Source organism: Bufo bufo, chromosome 2, assembly GCF_905171765.1.
Source record: "Bufo bufo chromosome 2, aBufBuf1.1, whole genome shotgun sequence".
Classification (NCBI taxonomy): domain Eukaryota; kingdom Metazoa; phylum Chordata; class Amphibia; order Anura; family Bufonidae; genus Bufo; species Bufo bufo.
This window is the reverse complement of record NC_053390.1, coordinates 315,410,940-315,435,817: the sequence shown is the minus strand read 5'-3', so window position 1 is coordinate 315,435,817 and position 24,878 is coordinate 315,410,940. Positions and strand designations below refer to the sequence as shown.

The window sequence follows — 24,878 nt, the reverse complement described above, 5'->3', positions numbered from 1 at the left end:
CACTGTATGGTGGTTTTATCATTGTATGGCGGTGTTATCACTATATGGCAGTGGTATCCAATAACTGCATGGCCATAACTGTATCCTTTCCATGCCCACACCACTTTTTTTAGACCTGGCATGAGCGGGAAAAGATACAGATTGCGGTGTTAAGGACCTTTGCGCCACAATCTGTGTCAGATATATGCCTAATATAGACGTATTTCTATATAATAAATGACCACCTAATCGTATGATTATTCGGGGGGTGGGGCTAATATCTTTATATTATATAGATTCTAGTGTATTATACTGGGCCCTGTATTTTCCAGCAGAAAATGATCCTTGGGAAACACAGTCCTCATCCCTGACCACCAGGACCAGGTAGCGCTCTGTCAGTACATGGCGGCCTCCCCTTTTCCGCCACGCCGCTCCGCTGTGTACTGGTGCTTATTCTGACACTAGGGCTGGGTTCACATCACATTTTTGCCATCCATTTAATGCATACTGAAAATGTATGCGTTACCAGATGCCTCAGACTGATGCCGTACAGTGGCGTCCGTTCACCGTACAGTTCCATGGTAAAAAAACATATACGTTAACGTATGCCTTTTTTACTTGACTCTGCAGGATACAAAAACGTGGAGTGCTGCACATGTGTATATATCAAACCGATAGGAAAAATGTAATGTGAACACACATTGGGGGGGAGGGGGGCGTACTAAATTTCGCTGTGGGGCCCAGTCAGTTCTAGCTCCATCACTGCACATCTCCTTCTCTCCTCCAGGCCTGGCTCACTGCTGCAGCGGGCCGCCGTAGAGAAGGAGCGCAGGGAGCTGCGGTTAGTGAATGACAGGACCACCAGCTCCCCTGCAATGATAGGTATGTGAGGGGGCCACTGGGGGGTCATTCATTACACTGTGAGGGTCCCTTACACAGTATAATGACTCCCAGTGCCCCCCATTTAGTATAATGATCACCAATGACCCTCCATTCAGTATAATGACCCCCAGAGCCCCCTCCATACAGTATAACCCCCAGTGTGGGGGCTACTGGGGGTCATTCAGGGCCGGCTCCAGGTTCATGTGGGGAGCTGGGAGCTGCGGTTAGTGAATGACAGGACCACCAGCTCCCCTGCAATGATAGGTATGTGAGGGGGCCACTGGGGGGTCATTCATTACACTGTGAGGGTCCCTTACACAGTATAATGACTCCCAGTGCCCCCCATTTAGTATAATGATCACCAATGACCCTCCATTCATTATAATGACCCCCAGAGCCCCCTCCATACAGTATTCCCCCAGTGTGGGGGCTACTGGGGGTCATTCAGGGCCGGCTCCAGGTTCATGTGGGGAGCTGGGAGCTGCGGTTAGTGAATGACAGGACCACCAGCTCCCCTGCAATGATAGGTATGTGAGGGGGCCACTGGGGGGTCATTCATTACACTGTGAGGGTCCCTTACACAGTATAATGACTCCCAGTGCCCCCCATTTAGTATAATGATCACCAATGACCCTCCATTCATTATAATGACCCCCAGAGCCCCCTCCATACAGTATTCCCCCAGTGTGGGGGCTACTGGGGGTCATTCAGGGCCGGCTCCAGGTTCATGTGGGGAGCTGGGAGCTGCGGTTAGTGAATGACAGGACCACCAGCTCCCCTGCAATGATAGGTATGTGAGGGGGCCACTGGGGGGTCATTCATCACACTGTGAGGGTCCCTTACACAGTATAATGACTCCCAGTGCCCCCCATTTAGTATAATGATCCCCATTGACCCTCCATTTAGCTTAATGACCACCAGAGCCCCCATTAAATATAATAACCCCTCGTGCCCCCTCCATACAGTATAACCCCCAGTGTGGGGGCGACTGGGGGTCATTATTCTGAATGGAGGGCCACTGTGGGGTCATTATACTGTGAGGGCCCTTTACATAGTATAATGACCCCCAGTGTCCCCCATTTAGTATAATGATCACCAATGACCCTCCATTCAGTATAAATACCCCCAGAGCCCCCTCCATACAGTATTCCCCCAGTGTGGGGGCTACTGGGGGTCATTATTCTAAATGGGGGCGACTGGGGGTTATTATTCTGAATGCAGGGCCACAGGTGGTCATTATACAGTGGGGGGGAATTGGGGGTTCATTATACTGTGTGAAGGGCCACTAGTAGTCATTATACTGTATAGGGGCCACTGGGGGTCATTATACCGTGTAGGAGCCAAAGGGGGACATGTCAATGTAAAAAAATGCCTCATGGGGGCCCACTGGGATTTATCGCCCAAGGGCCCACATGAACCTGGAGCCGGCCCTGGATGTGATCCCTATGCAAGGATATCAGAGACCACCGCTGTACATTGCAGCTGCGTACTGTTTACACAAACACATTGTCATTCACGGACCTAGTCTGTACATTGAAGTCTATGTATGTAGTGTGCATACACAGTATACAGCATTTCCGGATAGAAAAAAACAATAACGTATTGCCGAGATCTTGGTTAAGGGACCATATTATATGTAAATTGCAATGTTAAGTAATGCTTATGTGAACACAACATGTACAGCATCTGTTCCCCCTTTAAATATGTAATACTTTCTATATCTCACCAATTGCAGCTAAGACATGTAATATTACAATTGAGCACATTATTTTCCTGAATGCACAACAAGAGCACGGTGCAACGCCGATTATAACACACAACTAAGGTATTGGAAAGTACCGTAATAAACCCCCAAATCTTCATTAAAATATGGATCACTAGTGCTAAGAGGGATATACAATTGAGCAAATTTTATTTACTTGTCATCAGACTGAAAAAAACATGATATATACTATATATTTTCTACCAACATGTCTTCGAAGGATGGAGAGTGAGAACTGCCATATTGTGCAATTTGGTGGCAAATTTGTTCTATTCACATTGAGAGCTCATTATCAGTGTCAGGAGTATTCAAGCAACAGTTACTAGATATTGTATATGCATGAAGTGGCATTTCATGAGATCAAATCAAATATTTGACATTAGATATATATGCAAAGACACATACATGATTGCAATAAAATCTCGAAGAATAAACCTCCACATTGTATTTTATCCTTCTTTACACATTGATGTGGAATCAGGAATACAATATTTACAATGATGAAAGCACACGCAGCCTAAAGAACGGCTTAAGTGTCATCGCTCTTTAATTACTGACATGGATAGCCCAATGAACAGCAAATGAATCGGCACAAGATCTCCACTGCATTCATGAATTCACCTGCCTCGTCTTTGCTTCGTCACACAAATAAATCTATTGTAAATCTGAAAAGTCGAACGATCCTGTATGGTCGTCACAATGCTACCATTTCATTGGATTTGCATGCATTTTATAGTCAGTGGGTTCACAACACATAATCGCTTTGTGCAGATGGAGAGATACGAGACCTGTATTAATAAAATGGTATTATAAAAGCTAAACCGAACAGTTTGTTTCTAACATGAAAACGGCAGACAAGGGGAAAGCAGCAGACCAACCTTCACAATGTACGTCACTCCAGGTCCCTGAATCTTCTCATTCGAGTGCAGCCATCCTCGAGAAGGCTTATTGACGAAGCTGCTACTTTGATTCCAATCTTCACCTCCCAGATGCATTTCTTCCGATCGTGTTTTTTTCCCTGTGCTCATCTTGCTCACGTCCTGCTGAGAACACGGAGGGGTAGAGACAAGGTTACATGTGTTGTCGGAAGCCCCTGCTGCTGCACTAAGAGCAGGAGCGCTACCCTGTAACTTGGAACCAGCAAGCTCCTTTACTGCAGAGGACAGGTTTTTTATACCCAACAGGCTGCCCGTGCTGGAGAGTTTCATGTGAGACACTTTGTGAATAAATGTACAGAGAGAGGTGGGTCCATCTTCCTGGTCCTTTTGTAAGTCTGTGGTCGGAACCAGGCACGGAATTGTAGCTGGGTTACCGGCGACTGTAGAGGCTTTACCGTTCGTGGACAGGTTGTGCAAAAGATCATCGACCGGTGTCACAGATTCATTCTTGAAGCGGTTATACTTGGTACGTTGAAGCATGCCCTTTTATCTAGTTTCTTTCATATGTTGTGGCAAATCTGATGCCAGTCTAAGGTACACCTTTGTCAACATTGCCAGAGGTTCATAGCGGCACCTGTAAGACCAAACGCAATAAGCAAATCAACCGTGTAAGAAAATAGTAGAGCTAAAAAAGAGCATTAAAGGTTGATATTTTTTGCTCCACGAGGGAAAAAAATGTCTCTAAGGTCCGTGCTGATATAGGTTCAGAATGAAGGCAGGAGCAGACAGTTCTATATGACATTCCACTTCTGGTTAGAGCTGCCAACTCGCTCACAGCAAAAGCATGACTCACACAAATGAGGAGACCCTTTTCAACAAAAGGCTCAGTGAGCACTGCAAATCACTTCCTGTAGCACAAAAAACATCCACCCACTTACAGCACACTAGAACCAATCAATTCTCAAATTTCCTTTCCCCAACTTTGCAAATGGATCATTTCTTCAAGTTGTATCCATTCTACTCACCCTCCAAAGATGATGGGCACCGGTTAATACCTACAGCAGGTCACCTGTCATCTAGCCCTACATCCTGTCATCACAAAATGGGCAATCGATAGGGCAATCCATACCTATGTAAGACTTCTACATGGATAATTGGGCTCTTCGACTAGTAAAAGTACAACACCGACTATGCAAGCATAAGAAAACACCATTTTTTTGGGGTTATCCTTTATAAGGCCTACTTCCAAATGCTTCATTTTTTTGTACACATGACTGTTAAAGGTAAGCCATCAGCAGAACATGATGCTCCTGCATGCCATCTCCTAGGACTTCCCAGGCCACAAATGAAAAAAAAACAAAACAATAGGGCTGTATAACAAGTCTCCCACTGCAGCATTAATACCACACAATGCCACCCAACAGGCACGGAGAACGCGTCAGAGCGCTAAGTAAACTTTAAAACGGAGATATTGAATTAGTCTCATTTCTGCCATGTGAAATAAGTCAGCACCTCTGCTCCCTGCGGTGATGAATAATGGAAACCTCCTATTTAATGTAAGAGCGAGCTTCCAGTGAAGTGCAGAATAGCCTTTCATTGAGCACACGACACAGCCCGCTGCAGTATTCTCCCAGTCTTCATCATACCCCTTCTTTCTAGAAGCACAGGAACAGCGAATACTCACATCATCGACTGTTTTCAGCAGCTATCTAACACAAGGAACGAGCTACAGCTCTCCAAATGCTTCTCTCCATTACCTACAGTGCAAGATGTGAATGAAACTCTGGTTATGTGAATGAAAGGGCTGGCTCGCATATCAATAATTCTGTGAATGAAGCAGGGCCATGCAGCCTCTGCCTGGCAATCCCTTGGGTGCTAACCGTTCCATCCAATAAGAGACAGCCTGGATGACTCATTCAACAAAGGCTTGCTAAATAGTGGAAGAGTCCATTTTGATCACAGGCGGCATTCTTAAGACGACAAAAACTAACCTAATTAAGCAGCCTTTCGAGAAACAATTACGTCTCCTTAGCTTAACAAAGAAACAGATGTTAAGGACGAACAGAGAAAAAAAAAATCTGCACGTCGCAGGAGGCATGATATAAATCCGTCTCTCAGCTATACCTGCTTCATTCATGAATGTGCTCATCTGTCCAATATGCCTATTGCAGCACATACAAATTGACATATTGAGCCACAGAGTCTTGTATGATCCCTTTACTGGGAAAGGGTTTGTGCAGTGCACATACTGGAGAGTTAACCCTTTTCTTTGCATACCTTTGTCTGCACAGATTTCTAGGTGGAGGCGGGAGGGGCGGCGTGATGCCTTGATACATCTTCTGCACTGATGACCTAATAGTGCAGCACTGTCTTTTAGACTTAAATGGGTTGTTCAAGATAATTAAAAATCTCGGCTAGGATATGCCACAAATGTCAGATAGGAGCGGGCCCCGCGTCTGACACCTGCTCCTATCTCCACAACGGGGTCGTGGAAGCGAAGGGAGAGCAGACATGTATGCATGACCACCATCCATTCACAGATAAGAAAGAGATTTCTAAAATAAACGAGCACAGGGGCAGGGACGGACTGGCTACAGACCCTAGACGGAAATTTACTGGTGGGCTGATGTCCAGGGGGTAACTAAAGCCCTCTTCATGGCCACTGGATGGGTTCATGGTGATCTGTTGCTCTCAGCATTAATTAATGCTAGGAGCATCAGGTTATTATGCCCCTGACCAGCATACACAGAAGTCCCTCTAATTTCAACAGTATCACCATCCCGAGGACAGTGATACAGTTGAATACTGCAAGGCGGGCATCAGTATTTTGTGCTGCACTGTGGTATTTGGTTCTGCTGGGGCAGTATTTTGTGCTGCACTGTGGTATTTGGTTCTGCTGGGGCAGCAGTTTGTGCTGCACTGTGGTATTTGGTACTGCTGGGGCAGTATTTTGTGCTGCACTAAGCTACTGCCGGCCTCCGCCTACTTTTGTTGTCCCTGCCTACTTGTTTTGCTCTGCCTTCTGTCAGTCTGGAGTTTTTTTTTTCCAGGGCCACTACAAGTTCCCAGTCCGCCCCGGAGCACTGGTTTGCCTATTTCTGGCAGTCCCATAGCGATGAACAGAGAGGTAGCCATGTTTCCTAAAATGGCCATGGTGGATGTAGATGAAGAGGACGACAGGCATGCGGGGTGTGGTCCTCTTCACTTCAGGGTCCCCATTTGGAGACAGGAGTGGGTCCTAAAGGTGTGATCCGCACCTATCAGGATATGACACAAATACCAATTTCCTCCATATCACCTGGGGCATATAGAAAGGGGTTTTCTTATATGGACATCTAACGTTAAAGGGAAATCCCTTTAATTGATTTAGTGATAAACATACCGGTATACTAAACAAGATATCTACCCAAAAGAGTGAATTTGGTAATTCACCAGAAATTTGGTAATTATGCTTGTTTTACCGTCAGAGATACTGGGCAGCATGGGCAGCACGGTGGCTCAGTGGTTAGCACTGGTGCCTTGCAGCGCTGGGGTCCTAGGTTTGAATCCGACCAAGGACAACATCTGCATGGAGTTTGTATGTTCTCCCTGTGTTTGCGTGGGTTTCCTCCAGGTACTCTGGTTTCCTCCCACACTCCAAAGACATACTGATGGGGACCTTACATTGTGAGCTCCTTTAGGGACCGAGTGATGATAATGTCTGTAAAGCACTACGGAATATAGTAGTGCTATATAAGTGTGTAAAATAATAATACTGGCATTTCTCTGTTACGCTGCAGCAGCCATGTTTGTAAAAGGCAATCATAGCCTTATGGGTTTTCTTTTTTTAATTGAATGTTAAACAGCCATTGTGTGCATTCAAATAGAAAGAGATTTGGCTTCTTGGTATATTGACAATAAGAGGTAACGATCAGTATGGCATCACTTCTTGTCAACTTTTTAAAGATGGCAGCTACAACAAAACCCCAAAAATGTCAATATCTCTGCAAGCATACAAGCTAAAGAATTTGAGGAGACGTTGCTCTTTCCACCAAGAATATGTGATGCTATGTCCAAGATTTTGCTCTATTTCTAAGCAAATATAATTACTAAACTTTGGTTCTAATTTTTGGTTTACTGAATCATTTTAAACGTTTTCGGAGGAAATCCCCTTCAAAGGGCCTGTCTGGCCTAGGAGCCAACAACCCCAATGCAACTAACCTGGGCCAATTAAAAAAACATCAGTCATCTGTCAGTGGTCTTATGGTGTCCATGTTGATGTCCCATTTCTGTCTGCTTCCGATCCCCACAGGACCAGGAAGTGGCTTGGTCCCATGACCGCTGCAGCCACATCTGCTTGAACAATACTATCACTGCTGTGTCCTACCATTAAACCCTTAGTGACCAGCCTGTTTTGGGCCTTACTGACCAAGCATTTTTCTTTCCTTTTTCATCGTCGCGTTCCAAGAGCTATAACTTTTTTATTTTTCAGTCTATATAGTTTTATGAAGGCTTGTTTTTTGCGGGACAAGTTAAAGTTTTTAAAGGCACAATTTTGGGGTACACATAACTTTCTGATTAACTTTTATTAACTCTTTTTGGGTGGGAGATGGGAAAAAGAGCAATACTGCCACTGCGTTTTTATATAAATTTTATATAAATTTTACAGCGTTCATTTTTCGGTATAAATAACATAATATCTTTATTCTCTGGGTCAGTATGATTACAGTGATACCAAATACATATAGTTTATTTTGCAATAAAACCCCTTTTTAAAGAAAAAAAAAAAAATTGCATTGTCACTTCCCAAGAACCATAACTTTTTTATTTTTATTTCTATGGAGTTCTGTAAGAGCTTGATTTTTGCGGGACGACTTTTTTTTAAAAAGATTGGTATAATTTTGAAGTAAATGGAGCTTTTTGATCGCTTGTTATTACGTTTTTTCGGTGGGAACTAAGACTAAATTAGCAATTCGGTCTTTTTTTTTTAACGCCATTCACAGTAGGGGATAATTTACATGATATTCGTAGTCGTTAAGGATGCGGAAATACCAAACATATGGGGAAGTTGTTGTTTTTTTTGCTATTTTTTTCATTGAAAAGCATATTTTCAATGGGAAAAAAAAAAATTTTAAACTTTTTTTTACCACTTAATAGTCCCACAAGGGGACTATAACAGACAGCTTTTTGATTGCTTTTAAAATGCAATGCACTTTCCCTATAGTGCATTGCATTTTAACGGCAATGCTATTCTAACATTCACCAGCAGGCTGCACCATAGAGGCGCAGCATGCTGGAAATTACTGAAGGCTGGTCTGGGGCCTACATCAGACCTCAGGCAGCCTTCACACACATCGGCACCCCACAATCGCACTTGCGGGGTGTCGATGGGAGACAGCACGGATCAGCCTGTCCGGGCTGTTAGAGCAGGGTGGCGGCTCTCATGTGAGAGCTGGGTCCCCGTAAAAAAGTGGCAGCCCATCCTAAGGCCTCTTAGTGACCACCGTAAAAACACGTATGGGTGGGCACTAAGGGGTTAAAGCAGATGTGACATAGATACCTAACAATGGACGGAGCAGTGACAGGACCAAACCACTTCCTGGTCCTGCAGGGACTGGAGGTGCCCCGGAACAGGGCAGTGGCTGGACTGCATGCAAGTGTTTTTTTTTTTTTTAATGGGGTACAGGTTAGGTGCATTGAGGTTGTAGGCTCCTAGGCAGCCTTTAGGAATTTAAATTGGGCATATCTGTTTGTTTAATAGTTAGGCCCATTGCCAGTAAATAATGACAAAATGGCAAGACTGAACTAATAAGTCATGTACATTTGAAGGATGCACAAGGCATGAACGCAATCTTCCAAAACCACCGCTAGTGTAATATAACTGAAACCCATTTTAAGTTAATTGTGGTGCCTTGATTGGAGGTCATGTCCACTCAGATCATGGAGCAAGAATTTCAGCAATGACTACTCTGCTTCATTGCTAATTCCCTTTCCCTGTGCTGCAGTTAGAGGGAGTAAAGTGGAGTAAGATTTTATGCCCCAAAGGCATTTTGGGGCCAAATTTATGAATCACAAAAATTTAAAAAAAGACACGTATATGCGGATGCTAATTGTGGTAAGTTCAAAAACTCCCAAGATAAAGTTGGATATTTCCCATATGATGCAGGATGGGAACACCGAAGCTGGTGATGCTGAAAGGCGAATCAGATGTGGTATTACTCACCCTATTAAACCCTGTACAAAATTGAGGATAGGGCCCTATACTACCTTGCCTATCAAAAACAGAGCACCCACCCCAATAGGAGCAACCCTGTCTGGAACCTGATTCTCAAATGGCCATATCACTAAAAATGTCCCTCACACCGCTCCAAACGTGACAGTTTCATCCCGCAAGTTGGGAATCTACAGGGGAAAACTGGTGCCTGAGACTTGATATTAATATACAATATATACCACATCTCACTTACCTTTGAGCATCACCTACTTCTGTGTCTCCATCCTGGATCATATGGGAAATATCCAACTTTATCAGGGGACTTTTTGAACTTACCGCGAATAAAGAAATATCAAAATGACTGGACTGGCAAGACCCTTCCATGTTTTGGATTGTTCTCATCTTTCAGTGATTTTTGTGAACTTGGCATTAGTTCCGATTTAGTGCTTCTTTACTGCCCTGCAGGGGCGTATTGGCAATAGACCTTACAGAGAAATTTCCATGTGGGCCGATGCCTCAGGGGGCCGCCCAAGCCCTTCTCTATGCTGCTGGCTGGGTACATAATGAGCTATCAGTGGTAATTAACACTGTGAGAATCAGGTACTAATATACCTGGCCATCGACCACACACGCCCTACTGAATTCAACTGCTGTGACCCGCATCTCACCTCCTAAGCCCCCTGCTCTATATCTTAATCAGAGACAACTGGAGAAGGACAGAAAATGGCATCTATTGATGACCACCACAGATTTTGGAGCAGTGGGACAGCTTTTGGGGCAGTGTATTGTGCTGTTCTGTAGTATATGGTTTTGCAGGGATGGAATATTGCGCTATGGTATTGCTGATGCCACCTACTTTTGTTGCTCCCCTAGTCTGAATGGTGTAGGAGAATAGTCCACACCTTCTTATGTGGGTGTGTTGTCCTTACTGAAAATATAAAAAAAAAAAAAAAAGGAAAGAAGGCAGCTGATAAGTAGAAATACATGCAATAACACCTTTGTGAACAAAGCCATGAGAGGTCTTCCTTTCTTCCTTTCCCTTATCAATAAATGGATACGTTTTGAGAACGCGTGAAACGTATTAGCGGTATAAAGAAAAAAATCATTACTGGCCCTTTGTGTGAAGTGGCCCTGTTGTGGTCCATTTCAAAGTACAACATAATGTATTCTTTAGCTTGAAGAACTAGTGAATCATTGTGTTTTCTTCATGCTTCGGAGCGATGAAAAGAAAGCATTGTTTTAAACCCGTACAATGCACTACCTCTGCCGCTATGTCATTAGTGACATATTGTAATTTGATTTACCCTTTGTGCTTCCAGCACAGGAGGGGTTTATAATGCAACAACGGCAACATTTCAGACTACCTGACTCTCCAAGGGAACAATTCATACAGCTGCAAATAGGGTGATATACTGTGAGAACCCTCCCTTAGCAACAAGGGTTGCCGTGGAAACGCACATGGGAACAAGAATATGTTGGAATTTGTCAATGAAATCATTAGGATCGGATAGGAATAAAGAAAAAACAAATAATGGTCAATTATTTATTGAAACATCGTGGGTGTATTACAAGTCTGATGACGATATACAAAAGGGTCTTTGCCAAATGTGTATCCAGGCAATTTAAAAGGGAATTCATTTTCCTGCGGATTAGGAATGCATGGTATCACGTAAGCGTTTAGTCTACAGAAGTGCCTATGGATCATCAGAAAGAACATTAAGGAACAGATTCGGGATTTGTAATCTGTACAGTCATTAGGACTGGCCCTCAACCTTACCGATATTGAATTAGAAAATGACTGAGGCTTGGTTTCCGCACTTTCTTTTGGCGACGTTTCATTCTGACTGCAGCTAGTGCTAATCATTGCATACAATCCAAAGCAGTAGCTGAACCACAACGTAAAGAGACAGAGAGCATTCTGCATATACACTAAACTATGACCTTGCTATTCCTATATATCAGCAGCAGTTGATCTGCCAATGTGATTGACGCTGAGAAGCTGTGCCAATGTGGGTGATAGTCATACTGACACAACTGAAGCATTTGCTGATGCTGCCTATGATGCCTAGACATAGCTAATGATGAAGCCCCGCTGCTGTCCTGCCAATAATGAAGCCCCAAAGCTAACGATGAGGCCCCACTATTGACCTGACAAAGCTGAAGCCCCACAGCTAAACATTAAAAATTAAAAGCATTTTTGAAGAACCAGGTTCCCATCCAATTGCAGAAGAATGGGTTGTAAGCTTCACCCAGCATAGAAAAGATACATGAACAATTATAATCTATGAAATCAGGAATAAGTGCTCCAAACAAAAACCAGGAGCCTTTCCACCTGATGCATACTTCATATATTACTGATACGTGTCACTATCTCTTTACAATCGACATGGAGGAAGCTATGGTCCTTTTAGATGGGCGGACAATCACGCCAATTATCGGTGATGAGTGTTGATAGAAATGCGCATTTCTGATAATTGGCCTGTGTAAAGGTGCCAGCAATCAATCAATGAAAGAGTAAACGTTCCTTCCAGAGATGACCATCTTTCAGCCATAACATTGTTTCAGAGCAGCAGATCATCAAAGTTGTAGTAAATTCTGAATGAAAGGTAAAAGGTGTTTATGTTGCTAAATGCCCCCAAAACTGTAAAGATCTGTCATTTTGTTTAAAGTAATCAGTGGGGAGGATGCAGCAAACTGCACCATGTGATGGTTTAAGTGACAATCTTGTGACACAATGTGTCACAGGTTGCCTATTTGTAACACAATGCGTCACAGGATGCCTGTTTGTGCCATAATGTCCCACATGGCTTTTTACTAACAATTTTACACCACTTTTTAGAACACCTTGGAGCTGGTATAGTTTTTTTTTACCACAAGATGCAACAAAACCGTCTAAGACTTAGACAAAAGAAAGTGCAAAGTAGGACTAGACCAAAAATTGTCTTAAAATTGTCTTGTGCAGCATGTCATAAATGAATGTTATTTTAGGAGGAAACACTTCATAAATTCTGCTCTGGGAATGTGCGCCAATAATTTTGGTGCATTCTACAATTGAATCTAAGCACAAGTAGAAGGATATATCTCCCTATGCTATGTATGAATTGATAATAACGATGTGTCAACATGCCATGGATCTTATTGTTTCATATGGGCAGGTAGCTACTTTGAAAAATTCACAACATCTGTATGTGTGTGCACTTGAGCCACTTTAAAAATTTGGGGGGAGGTAGCTGAGAAAAAAAATAATAAGTGAGGAACAGAAGTATTTGAACACCCTGTGATTTTGTTCTCCCAATTAGAAAACATGGAGGGGTCTGAAATTCACATTATAGGTGCATTCCCACTCTGAGAGAGAGAATAAAAAAAAAAAACATTCAGGAAATCACATGGTATGATTTTTTAAGAATTTATTTGTCTTGCACTGCTGAACGTAAGTATTTCAACACCTGAAAATATCAGTGTTAATATTTGGTACAGAAGCCTTTGTTTGCAATTACAGAGGTCAAACGTTTCCTGTAGTTCTTGACCAGGTTTGCACACACTGCAACAAGGATTTTGGCCTACTCCTCCACACAGATCTCCTCTAGATCTGTCAGGTTTCGGGGCTGTCGCTGAGCAACACGGAGTTTCAGCTCCCTCCAAAGATGTTCTATTGGATTTAGGTCTGAAGTCTGGCTAGGCCACTCCAGAACCTTGATATGCTTCCTACAGGGCCACTCCTTGGTTATCCTGGCTGTGTGCTTTGGGTCTTTGTTATGTTGGAAGACCAAGCCACAACCCATCTTCAATGTTCTGACTGAGGGAGGGAGGTTGTTGCTCAAAATCTTACAAATAAATGGCCCAATTCATCATCTCCTTAATACAGTGCAGTCGTCCTGTCCCCTTCGCAGAAAAGCACCCCCAAAGCATGATGTTACCACCCCCCTGCTTTACAGTAGGGATGGTGTTCTTGGAGTGCAACTCATCCTTCTTTTTCTTCCAAACATGACGAGTGAAGTTTAGACCAAAAAGTTCTACTTTAGTCTTATCTGACCACATGACTTTCTCCCAGCTTCTCCTTTGTAGTTCTGGGCTGATTCCTCACCTTTCTTATAATCAGTGATACCCCACCAGGTGAGATCTTGCATGGAGCCCCGGTCCGAGGGAAACTGACAGTCGTCTTTATCCTCTTCCATTTTCTAACAATTGCTCCAACAGTTGATCCATTTTCACCAAGCTGCTTGGCAATTTCCCCGTAGCCCTTCCCATCCTTGTGGAGATCCACAATTTTGTCTCTGGTGTCTTTTGACAGCTCTTTGGTTTTGCCCATTGTAGTAGTTGGCTTCTGACTGACTGTGGGGTGGACAGGTGTCTTTAAAGAGCTCAGACATGTGCTACTAAGTTAGATTAATGAGTGGAGTAGAGGTGGACTTTTTAAAGGAACAGTAACAGGTCTTTGAGAGCCAGAATTCTTGCTGTTTCTTAGGTGTTCAAATACTTATGTTCAGCAGTGCAAGACAAATAAATTCTTTAAAAATCATACAATGTGATTTCCTGATTTATTCTGTCTCTCAGAGTGGGAATGCACCTACAATGTGAATTTCAGACCCCTCCATGATTTCTAAGTGGGAGAACTTGCAAAATCGCAGGGTGTTCAAATACTTCTGTTCCTCACTGTATATGCCTCTGGACAGCAGATACAGAAGATCAAAGAAATTACTTCCTTTGATAGAAAAAAAGTCACAAAGGGATCTCATTTAAGGGTCTTGAGATTGCACAAACCTGAAAAGGAGAGCTCGTAAGAGATTCCTCCCACTACAGGTCAATTACCTCCTTTAATCACAGCAAGACACAAGCCATGTCATATCCTAGGTTTCACGTACCAATAATAAATATAATAATAAAGTGGCAAACGGTAGACTGAGGTTTGGCTATGCAAACAGTGTGTTAAAATCCAGGATATTGAATTATGGCAATATTTAGAAATACCATTTGACATGCATTCTACCAAATCTTGTATCACATAAGACAGTTGTGTTAACAAGAAGAAGTTGCATCACTTTGCAGTATTGTCTGTCATGGTTATATAAACCGGTGCTCTGTTTTGTTCAGCATCTATATTCTGAGGAGGATAAGTGTGTTAGACCTGCGCGTCACAGATATGGAAATGAAGCTCAGTCACGTTAGGGTTAAGCTGCTGAGTCGTGACTGCTTGTAGCAGTCAAATTCTCTCCAAGGATAAATAATTAAAGCTTCAGAAAGAATAAGCACACAGGAAGCAGCAGAGATTGAATGTACGTAGGTGTTAAGGGCATTCATTTTTATCCAATCGCTGAATAAAGAGTGCAATATTCATGCAATCTTGTTCATTCACTGATACGTGACCTGCACTACAATGGGAGTCTGCAGCATTGAGTTCTGCATCACAGACACACTGTAGTTGTATCCGTACTGGACATTCCTAAAGGAAGCTCGGTACCTTGGGAGGTTATGGATTAATCTGAAAGAATTTGGTCAAATAGATCTTTACCGATAGTATTAGCATATGAATGATAATATTGCACATTTATGTAGATATATGACCATAATGTACACAATAGAAAATAACTCACATATGATCAAACATTCAATTCATAATCAGTACAAATTTTCAATTAGCTTAATAATTATGCACTGATTACAGTAAAAGCTAAGGGCCATATTACACTGCCCAAATGATGATTATACATCCATCGCGTTTGTTTTCACCGTTCCTCCCATATTCAGTTCTATTGATTATCGTCAGCACATCCCTGATTACCCATGGAGATGTGCTGCTGATAATCGGCATCTTTCATCCTGATAAAAAATGCCCATCAGCCGACAAATCTGTATTTGCTCATTGATTGGCTGCTCGATTATATGGGTCAGTTATCGGGAACGGACGTCCCTATGAACGCTTGTTCCTGATAATTGAGACAAAAGTCTTGCAGTCTAATAGAGCCCATAATAGCTAATAAAATGATTTGACTAGATATGGACAATCCATTCCACCAGATATCTGATACTGTAGCTTATTGAGAATGGTTTGGTATAATTTCAAGTAAATGATTATTTTATATTGTCATTGAAAAGTTTATCAAATCTATGTCTAGTTCAAGGCATTTTGCCAGATCCACTGTGTCCACTATGTGGAGACAACCAGTTCATAATTACTTGTTTATATACAATGATAAAATACTACTATCCCTACTAATGAGCAGCATCATTTATGAGATTCTTAATTTTATATGTTCACCATAAAACAGAGAGTGCTTATCTGATCAGAGGGACATCCGGTCTGCGGGCCATATCATGGGGCTTTACATGAATCCATCCATTAGAGGGGCCTATTCAATCTTGCTTTCTATCTTTTGCCCGTTTAATTCCTTCACTTCCATTTCTATTATTTAAATTCTGTTAGAATTTATTATACATGGGAGACATACAAGAGGTGTCAGACCTAGGGATAATCCAGAAGCAAAAACATGGGTAAGCCAGTGATCAGGACCGAAGGAATATTACAGTGCCAGGTAAGGTACTAAACTTGAGTCAGGGACAAGGCCAAGGTCAGAACTGAGGAAGAACTAGACGTGCCAGGCAGACTAAACAAGAAGGATAGGCAAAGACGAGGTGAAGAACAGGACAAGTCAGGAGACAATATTAGTATCATCTGGCAATGGCTGTGAGGATCAGTTGGGTTTAAATAGCAAGCCTTAATGAGATTATAGAACCCACCCAGAAAAAGTTTCAGGTTGCATGGCAACAGAGAACAGAGCGATAGAGTTAACACAGCTCTGCTAAAGCAGCAGGGTATGGTTGAGTAAAGCTTAGACTACATGGGCAGATAATCTTCCAGATCATATAAACGCTTGTTAGTGATGATCTGGCAGTGTAATACTGCTGGTGATTACCCGATGAACATGCAAACACTCGTTCAACAGGCAATTGGAATCTTTCAAGAGGTTTAAAAATCCTAGTTTGCTGGCGGCAGATTGTACAGCGTAATCACAATCTCCTGCCAGCAAACAATGGCATCAGCAATCGCACTTCCATGTATAGCAGGGGTCTCCTCCACTGCCGAGCAGGCAATTACCCTCCCGACAATCGCCTGCCTGATCTGACAGTCTAATACAGCCTTAAGCTTTATATTACACTGGCAGATCACACACGCAATTGTTGGGAGGAAGCATTCCTTACCGGCAATCGCCTACTCTTCAGTGGAGGAGACTGCTGCGATTATATACAGCGATCTCCTCCACAGTACAGGGAGGAGTGATTGCTAATGCCATTTCTCGCCCCCATACTGAATAATTGTTATTACACAGCACGATCTGCCGACGGCAAACAAGGATTTTCAAACCTGTTGAAAGATTCCAATTGCCTAATGAATAAGCATTTGCTTGTTCATTAGGTAATCAGCAGCAGTATTAAGACTGTATTAGACTGGCCAATTGTTGCCCAGTTTATCGTTAACGAGCGTTCACTGGAACACTCATTAGCGATGATCTGGCAGTATAATATTACTGCTCATTCATCCTTGTTTGCCAGCAGCAGATCATGCACGATCTTCTGCCGACAAACAACTAGACAAAATGGAGACGAGCTATGGCATAATAATCGCTTCTTCCCATGCTGTGGAGGAGATCTATGCATGTAATAGCAGTGGTCTCCTCCACTATAAAGAAGGCGATTGTTGGGAAGGAAAACTTCCCTCCTGACAATCGCCTGCTAATTTGTGCAATGTAATATAGGCTTTACACTGCCAGATCATCACTAACTAATTATCATGCAAACAATTGTTAGCGATGATCTGAAAGATTATCTGCCCATGTAATATAAGCTTAAAACAGAACCCCTCCAAAAAATGTTTTTCACTGACCTACTAGAAAGGTACATGATGTAATCTGTAGTGAATGTGTCATGGATGTAGTAGGGGAGAACACCAAAAGACAACAAGAAGGAAGGGAAAAGACACTAGGCCTCACCACTAGGGAAGGAAAAGGGTCACCACCTATAAAACCCTGCTCCTGGTCCTAACTCCTATCCGTATGGGCACCTCTCGATGGTAGAGATGCCCATACATAGGAACCTAGAAAACCCTGGTGGCCCTCAGATGCCCTAATGGTAATGACAGGGCAGAGAAAACCCGCTCATTCCCTGGTGAAGGAACCAGCGTCTCACTGAGGCCTAGTAAACAACAAAGGTGTGGGGGGGAAACAAAATACAACAAGCGGAACACTTAACTTCTGAGGCTGATGGATGATGGATGAACAGGACTTCAACTAGAACCACACTCCAGCTCTTCCAAAAACCAAATGAAGCTATCCAGAGCAAGGAGTGATGAGTAAAGTCAGACTAAATAGGGGGAGGTAAAGGTCACATGATCCACACCTGAACAGGAGGTGTGGACATACAAGCAACGCGACAAAGTGAAACCAAAACCAAAAGAGGCTGTCAGATCACTAATGTGCAGATAATCTTTCAGACCTTCTAAAAGCTGTCATCGGCGTGACAGAATGTAATCTTCTTACCAGTTTCTGTATTTGTGAGTTATCCTTTCCCTTCTGATCCTCGGCTGTGTCATGTGACCAGCAATCAGACTTTCCAAATCACACAGCATCTTATGTGTGGACAGGAAGTCAGTTTCTCTATGTATCCTATGGCAGCCTCAATGTCTGTCTCATAGGAATGGATAGAGAAGTACAGGGAGTGCAGAATTATTAGGCAAGTTGTATTTTTGAGGATTAATTTTATTATTGAACAACAACCATGTTCTCAATGAACCCAAAAAACTCATTAATATCAAAGCTGATATTTTGGAAGTAGTTTTTAGTTTGTTTTTAGTTTTAGCTATTTTAGGGGGATATCTGTGTGTGCAGGTGACTATTACTGTGCATAATTATTAGGCAACTTAACAAAAAACAAATATATACCCATTTCAATTTTTTTTTTTTTAACAGTGAAACCAATATAACATCTCAACATTCACAAATATACATTTCTGACATTCAAAAACAAAACAAAAACAAATCAGTGACCAATATAGCCACCTTTCTTTGCAAGGACACTCAAAAGCCTGCCATCCATGGATTCTGTCAGTGTTTTGATCTGTTCACCATCAACATTGCGTGCAGCAGCAACCACAGCCTCCCAGACACTGTTCAGAGAGGTGTACTGTTTTCCATCCTTGTAAATCTCACATTTGATGATGGACCACAGGTTCTCAATGGGGTTCAGATCAGGTGAACAAGGAGGCCATGTCATTAGATTTTCTTCTTTTATACCCTTTCTTGCCAGCCACGCTGTGGAGTACTTGGACGCGTGTGATGGAGCATTGTCCTGCATGAAAATCATGTTTTTCTTGAAGGATGCAGACTTCTTCCTGTACCACTGCTTGAAGAAGGTGTCTTCCAGAAACTGGCAGTAGGACTGGGAGTTGAGCTTGACTCCATCCTCAACCCGAAAAGGCCCCACAAGCTCATCTTTGATGATACCAGCCCAAACCAGTACTCCACCTCCACCTTGCTGGCGTCTGAGTCCGGACTGGAGCTCTCTGCCCTTTACCATCCAGCCACGGGCCCATCCATCTGGCCCATCAAGACTCACTCTCATTTCATCAGTCCATAAAACCTTAGAAAAATCAGTCTTGAGATATTTCTTGCCCCAGTCTTGACGTTTCAGTTTGTGTGTTTTGTTCAGTGGTGGTCGTCTTTCAGCCTTTTTTACCTTGGCCATGTCTCTGAGTATTGCAAACCTTGTGCTTTTGGGCACTCCAGTGATGTTGCAGCTCTGAAATATGGCCAAACTGGTGGCAAGTGGCATCTTGGCAGCTGCACGCTTGACTTTTCTCAGTTCATGGGCAGTTATTTGCGCCTTGGTTTTTCCACACGCTTCTTGCGACCCTGTTGACTATTTTGAATGAAACGCTTGATTGTTCGATGATCACGCTTCAGAAGCTTTGCAATTTTAAGAGTGCTGCATCCCTCTGCAAGATATGTCACTATTTTTGACTTTTCTGAGCCTGTCAAGTCCTTCTTTTGACCCATTTTGCCAAAGGAAAGGAAGTTGCCTAATAATTATGCACACCTAATATAGGGTGTTGATGTCATTAGACCACACCCCTTCTCATTACAGAGATGCACATCACCTAATATGCTTAATTGGTAGTAGGCTTTCGAGCCTATACAGCTTGGAGTAAGACAACATGCATAAAGAGGATGATGTGGTCAAAATACTCATTTGCCTAATAATTCTGCACGCAGTGTAACTGACTTCCTGTCCTGTGTCAGTTGGAGATCAGAGAGTTGGTAAAATGACACAGCAAAAAATTAGAAGGGAGGGGATACCTCACAAATACAGTCACCGATGAGAAGATTACATTCACTACATATTACATCATGCACCTTTGTAGCAGGTCAAAGAATACATTTTTTTGCGGGAGTTCTTCTTTAAGAGAGAACTAAACAGACACCTACAAAGGATTGTAAATCATCATCTACTATAGTTGTTAACATGATAAAATATATATAAGTAGTATGCAAACATAAAACATATATTAGTACACAAGATATTGGTGCTCAGTTGTTGGCTTTTCATAGTCAAATACAAAATAAGCTAAAATGACACGCACGCCTGGCTTCCCATCCCATGGATCTTATTGTTTTACATGGACTGCTAGCTAAGTAAGCTAAGTAAGTAAACTTAGCTAGCTAGCTAAGTTCTAGCTCCCACATTGTATATATGAAGTCAACATGCCATGGATCTTATTGTTTCATACGGGCTGGTAGCTACCCTGAGAAATTTACAACTCTGTATGTTTTAGCCTACCCTGGACCATATAAACGTCCACGTCTCAGGTATAATTGTGCATCCCAGGATATCTTCCCATTCTTTAATATACTTATTTATGCACATTGTTCCATGTTATATACCGACAGATGAATGTGATTATCCATAGTCAGAGCATTCCACAACTTGCCAGCTGTGTGAAAGACTACTTTTAAATAAATTTTTTGGGGCCTTCATCTATTAGCCAGATCGGCACCAAAAAGTATGTCACTTGGTAGACCCAACACATACATGTACTATATAAATTGTACACTTGTACGCTGTATAATGCTCCATTGCCCTAACAGAACTGATATTGCACATTATTAGCGAAGATGCCTTCTTTAAGTTTTTATGGAAGATGGAAACAGTTTTAATACATTGTATCTGCTTTTATCATGTTTCTCGATAACTATAGATTTATATTTTGTATCTTCGTCATCACTAATGCATGGCAAAAAAGGCATGTTTTGCATAACATTATGAATTTATGGCTATTGGCTATACTTAGAACTGTAAAGCCACGCGGTCACACCTGCTGTCAGTTCCATCCCAAGCTACTGCCGTTCTCTTGGGTCATTTCTTTCATGTGCTGGCTATGCCTTCTGTGTTCTCTGGTTCTTTTGGTTAGGGCTAGAGGGCTGCAAAAGGCATCAAAATGTGCTTAAGAGCATGACAACTGTTCTGCAAACAAATGTGGATAGGGAAATGACTTAAAATAACATAAAATACCGAAAAATTCTAAATAACAATCTGGATCTAGGAGTAGGAGGTTGAGGAGGTGGTGGATGGGTGGATGTGGCGGTGTAGGTTGACGTGGCGGTGTAGGTGGAAGCGGCGGTGAAGGAGGAATAGGTAGCCAACACTGATTTGTGTTATTTTTTATTTTTAAAATATTGGGACATATAACAAAATAAAACAAAGAATAAGTGCACTTGAGTACAAGAATGGATGGTTGAGGCTGGTATAAATGTCTATTCTGCACAAGATACGGACAAGTCCTGTGGGATCCATGCCTGGTTCATTTTAATAAACGTAAGCTTGTCCACATTGGCTGTGGCCTGTGATAAAGTGAGGCCGGACGAAGCGGCACGCTTCAAGGGAGGCCGGCATGAGGGGTTTTGTGAGCAAGGGTCAGGCAAGGTAAGGGTTAAGTGGAAGCGTGCAGGGAAAGGGGGGAGGAGCTAGGAAGGGGCGGGGAGCGGCAGGCTGAAGTAGTGGTGAGGCAGGATAGCGCCCGCCATTTTAGGAAGCAGAGAGCCAGCATCTAGCATCTGAAGGGCAGCATCGCATACTGCAATGGCAGAAGCAGTGGAGGCGATGCTGCGGCGATTGAGGGAAGCGGCGGACACCAGGGGCAGTGACTGGCTGGAGCAGCAGGTGACCGCATTGCTAGGGGGGGCGGAGGTGGGCACGTCTAGCCCTAATCCAGCAGCTACACGGCCGCGGCGCGCCTGAGCCCCGATTTACCCCCCCGGGTCCGGCGCCGTGTCAGGAGCCCCACAAGGGACCCTCCACGCCGGGAGCATTCCAGGGCTCCTGCGGCCTCCCGGCGTGGGAGGAATCCATATGTCCGGCGGGACCCTCCAGAGGCTGTGGGGCCTTCCCCTCAGCCCATCGTGGCAGCAGCAGGGGAGTCAGGACCTGGTTCTGCAGGATCCCCTCCTGTTCCCAGGAGTCGGAGGCCTGCTCAGCGAGGGAGAGGTAGTGGCAGCAGAGGCAGCAGCGGGGCTGCGCGGTCGGCCAGGGCGGCCCGGCGCAGGCCCTTACAGGATGAGCCCCTTTCATTGGCACACGAGGCTGCGCCTGTAGGTGCCAGGGACGGGCGCAGGCCTTGCCAAGATGAGCTTCTTACAGAGGAGGAGGACGAGGCTGTTCTGGCCGGCTCCCCGCCCCAGAGCAGGCCTCTTGGGCATGAAGACAGGCGCGCAGATGCTTATGTGGAGGACAGGGAGGTGCGCAGGCCATTTCCTGAGGGCGGACAGTTCGCTACTGGTCCTGACACCGTCGAGGACAGAGGGCGTCCCGGAGCCATCCCTAACGCACCCAGCAGTGATCCGGCTGGGGTGCTGCCGGCGAACAGCGCAAGTACCCATCAAAGGAACGTCGTGGATCCAGGAGTCGTCCGTCAGAAATCAGGACCTGCGGCTGCCGGGTTCACAGCACCCGGGCAGCTAGGTGAGACATCAATGGGAACACTGTTATCTCTATTTAATGTGGCGCCTGGGGCGGGTGGGAGCAATAGTGCTATTATCGGTGGTTTGGGGCGCTTGCTGTGTGGTTTAGCGGGGATTAGTCAGGATAGGGGGGCAATGGGGGCTACCCCCTTAGCAGCGTGGGGGTTGGGGACAGAAAATAGCAATGTACCGGCGACCGCTAGCAATAGTAATGTAGCAGTGGCCAATAGCACAGGTGTAGCCGAATCAGTGTCAGTGCAGACGCAGGCGGGAGGTGATGAGGATAGGCCCAGATTAGATGACGCCGCAAAAGGGGAGGTGTATGTCTGCTTTGAGGGTCCCCTGGGAGTGCATTTGAAAACGGAGGTTCGTGAGAAAATTTGGAAGGGAGAGTATATAGAAATTTTTTCGCTGCTTCCGTTGGAACGTTTCAACCTTGATGTGGTAAAGAAGGACGGTGTAAGGAAGGAGGAGGATGATAAGCGTCGTTATCGCCTCATCCCCAGGTCATTTAGTAATTGGCTGCAGGCCTTTGCTATTTTGGCGAGTGTAATTGGGGAGAAGAGCCCGGAATGCTGTTCCCCTTTATTTTGCTATTTAGATGCTATTGGGGAAGCCTATAGAGTGTATGGGGGTTCCGGGTGGTTACGGTATGACGAACAGTTTCGTCAGAGGAAAGCGGTCCGTCCTAATATGAGATGGGACCATAAGGACATTGCGTTATGGATGAGGGTGACAGCGCCAGGCAGGAGTGGTCAGTCCTTTCGGAGTGAGTCTGGGGTTCTGGTACAGCAAGGTACAGGGACGCCCCCAGTTGGAAGAGGATACTGCTTCCTTTTCAATGAGGGAAATTGCAAATTCGGCCAAAAATGCAAATTTAGGCATGAATGTTCCGTGTGTGGCGGGGGGGCCATGGGGCTAGCAGATGTTTTAGAGGGGGTAGACAGAGGGGTGGGGATAGTTTTGCAAAAGGGGCAGACCCCAGTGCGAGTGGAAAGGATGGTGGGGCATCTAAATAGATATCCGAACCAGGAGTTAGCTGAATTTTTGTGTTTGGGGTTTAAGTTCGGTTTTCATATACCTTCATACCCGTTACCAGTCATAGAGAAGCGGAAGAATTTGCGTTCGGCATTGCAGTTCCCGGACATAGTGACAGCAAAGTTAGCTAAAGAGGTTTCCCTAGGGAGGATGGATGGTCCGTTTGTTAAATCACCCATCAGTAACTTGCGAGTTTCCCCTTTGGGTTTGATCCCTAAGAAGGAGCCTAACAAATTTAGGCTCATCCACCATTTATCATTCCCTAAGGGTGCGTCGGTCAATGAGGGCATTGACCCGGAACTTTGTTCTGTGGTTTATGCCTCCTTTGATGCGGCTGTGGAGTGGGTAAGGAAGCTGGGTCCGGGTACCCTGTTGGCAAAATGTGACATTGAAGCGGCATTTCGGTTGTTGCCAGTTCACCCGGATAGTTTGTATTTACTGGGTTGTTTTTGGAATGGCGCTTATTTTGTGGATAGGTGTTTGCCAATGGGCTGTTCAATATCGTGTGCATATTTTGAGCGTTTCAGTTCTTTTCTGGAGTGGGTGGTGGTTCAGGAATCAGGTTGTCACTCTGTCATTCATTATTTGGATGATTTCCTGTGTTTGGGGCCGGGGGGATCTAGGGTTTGTTCGTTGTTGTTATCCACATTGCAGTCTGTTTTTGAGTGTTTTGGAGTCCCTTTAGCGGTGGATAAAACGGTGGGGCCGGCTACTGAACTAAGCTTTTTGGGTATTGTCATCGATACACTGCGGATGGAGTGTAGGCTACCAGTAGACAAAGTGTCAGATTTAAGAACAGAGGTGGCGGCGGCATTGACAGCAAAAAAGATTCGCCTGCGGGACCTGCAGTCTTTGTTGGGCAAATTAAATTTTGCATGCAGAATCCTCCCAATGGGCCGCATTTTTAGTAGGAGTTGAAAGGGGATTTGAAGGTTTGGGATTCCTTTTTACAGCAGTTTAATGGCAGAGCATTAGTTATGGGGGGGGTGGTTGATGCGTTTGATTTCGAATTGTTCACGGATGCTGCGGGTGGAGTGGGTTTTGGGGCGTACTGTGAAGGGCAGTGGTGTGCGGGTCAGTGGCCTGAGTCCTGGGTACTAAAAGGATGGGTAAAAAACGTGGCATTGCTGGAACTATTCCCC

The 24,878-nt window shown here is 44.1% G+C and overlaps 1 protein-coding gene across 1 annotated transcript in view; it reads right to left on the bottom strand.

Annotated features, from left to right (window-relative positions):
• Nucleotides 1-4,041, bottom strand: part of SHC3 (SHC adaptor protein 3) — a 208,888-nt gene extending 204,847 nt beyond the window's left edge. Inside the window, exon 1 of the mRNA XM_040420297.1 lies at nt 3,502-4,041. Within this exon, the coding sequence (XP_040276231.1) occupies nt 3,502-4,041 (540 nt within the window). The remainder of the gene's footprint in view (nt 1-3,501) is intronic.
• Nucleotides 4,042-24,878: the final 20,837 nt, after the last annotated feature.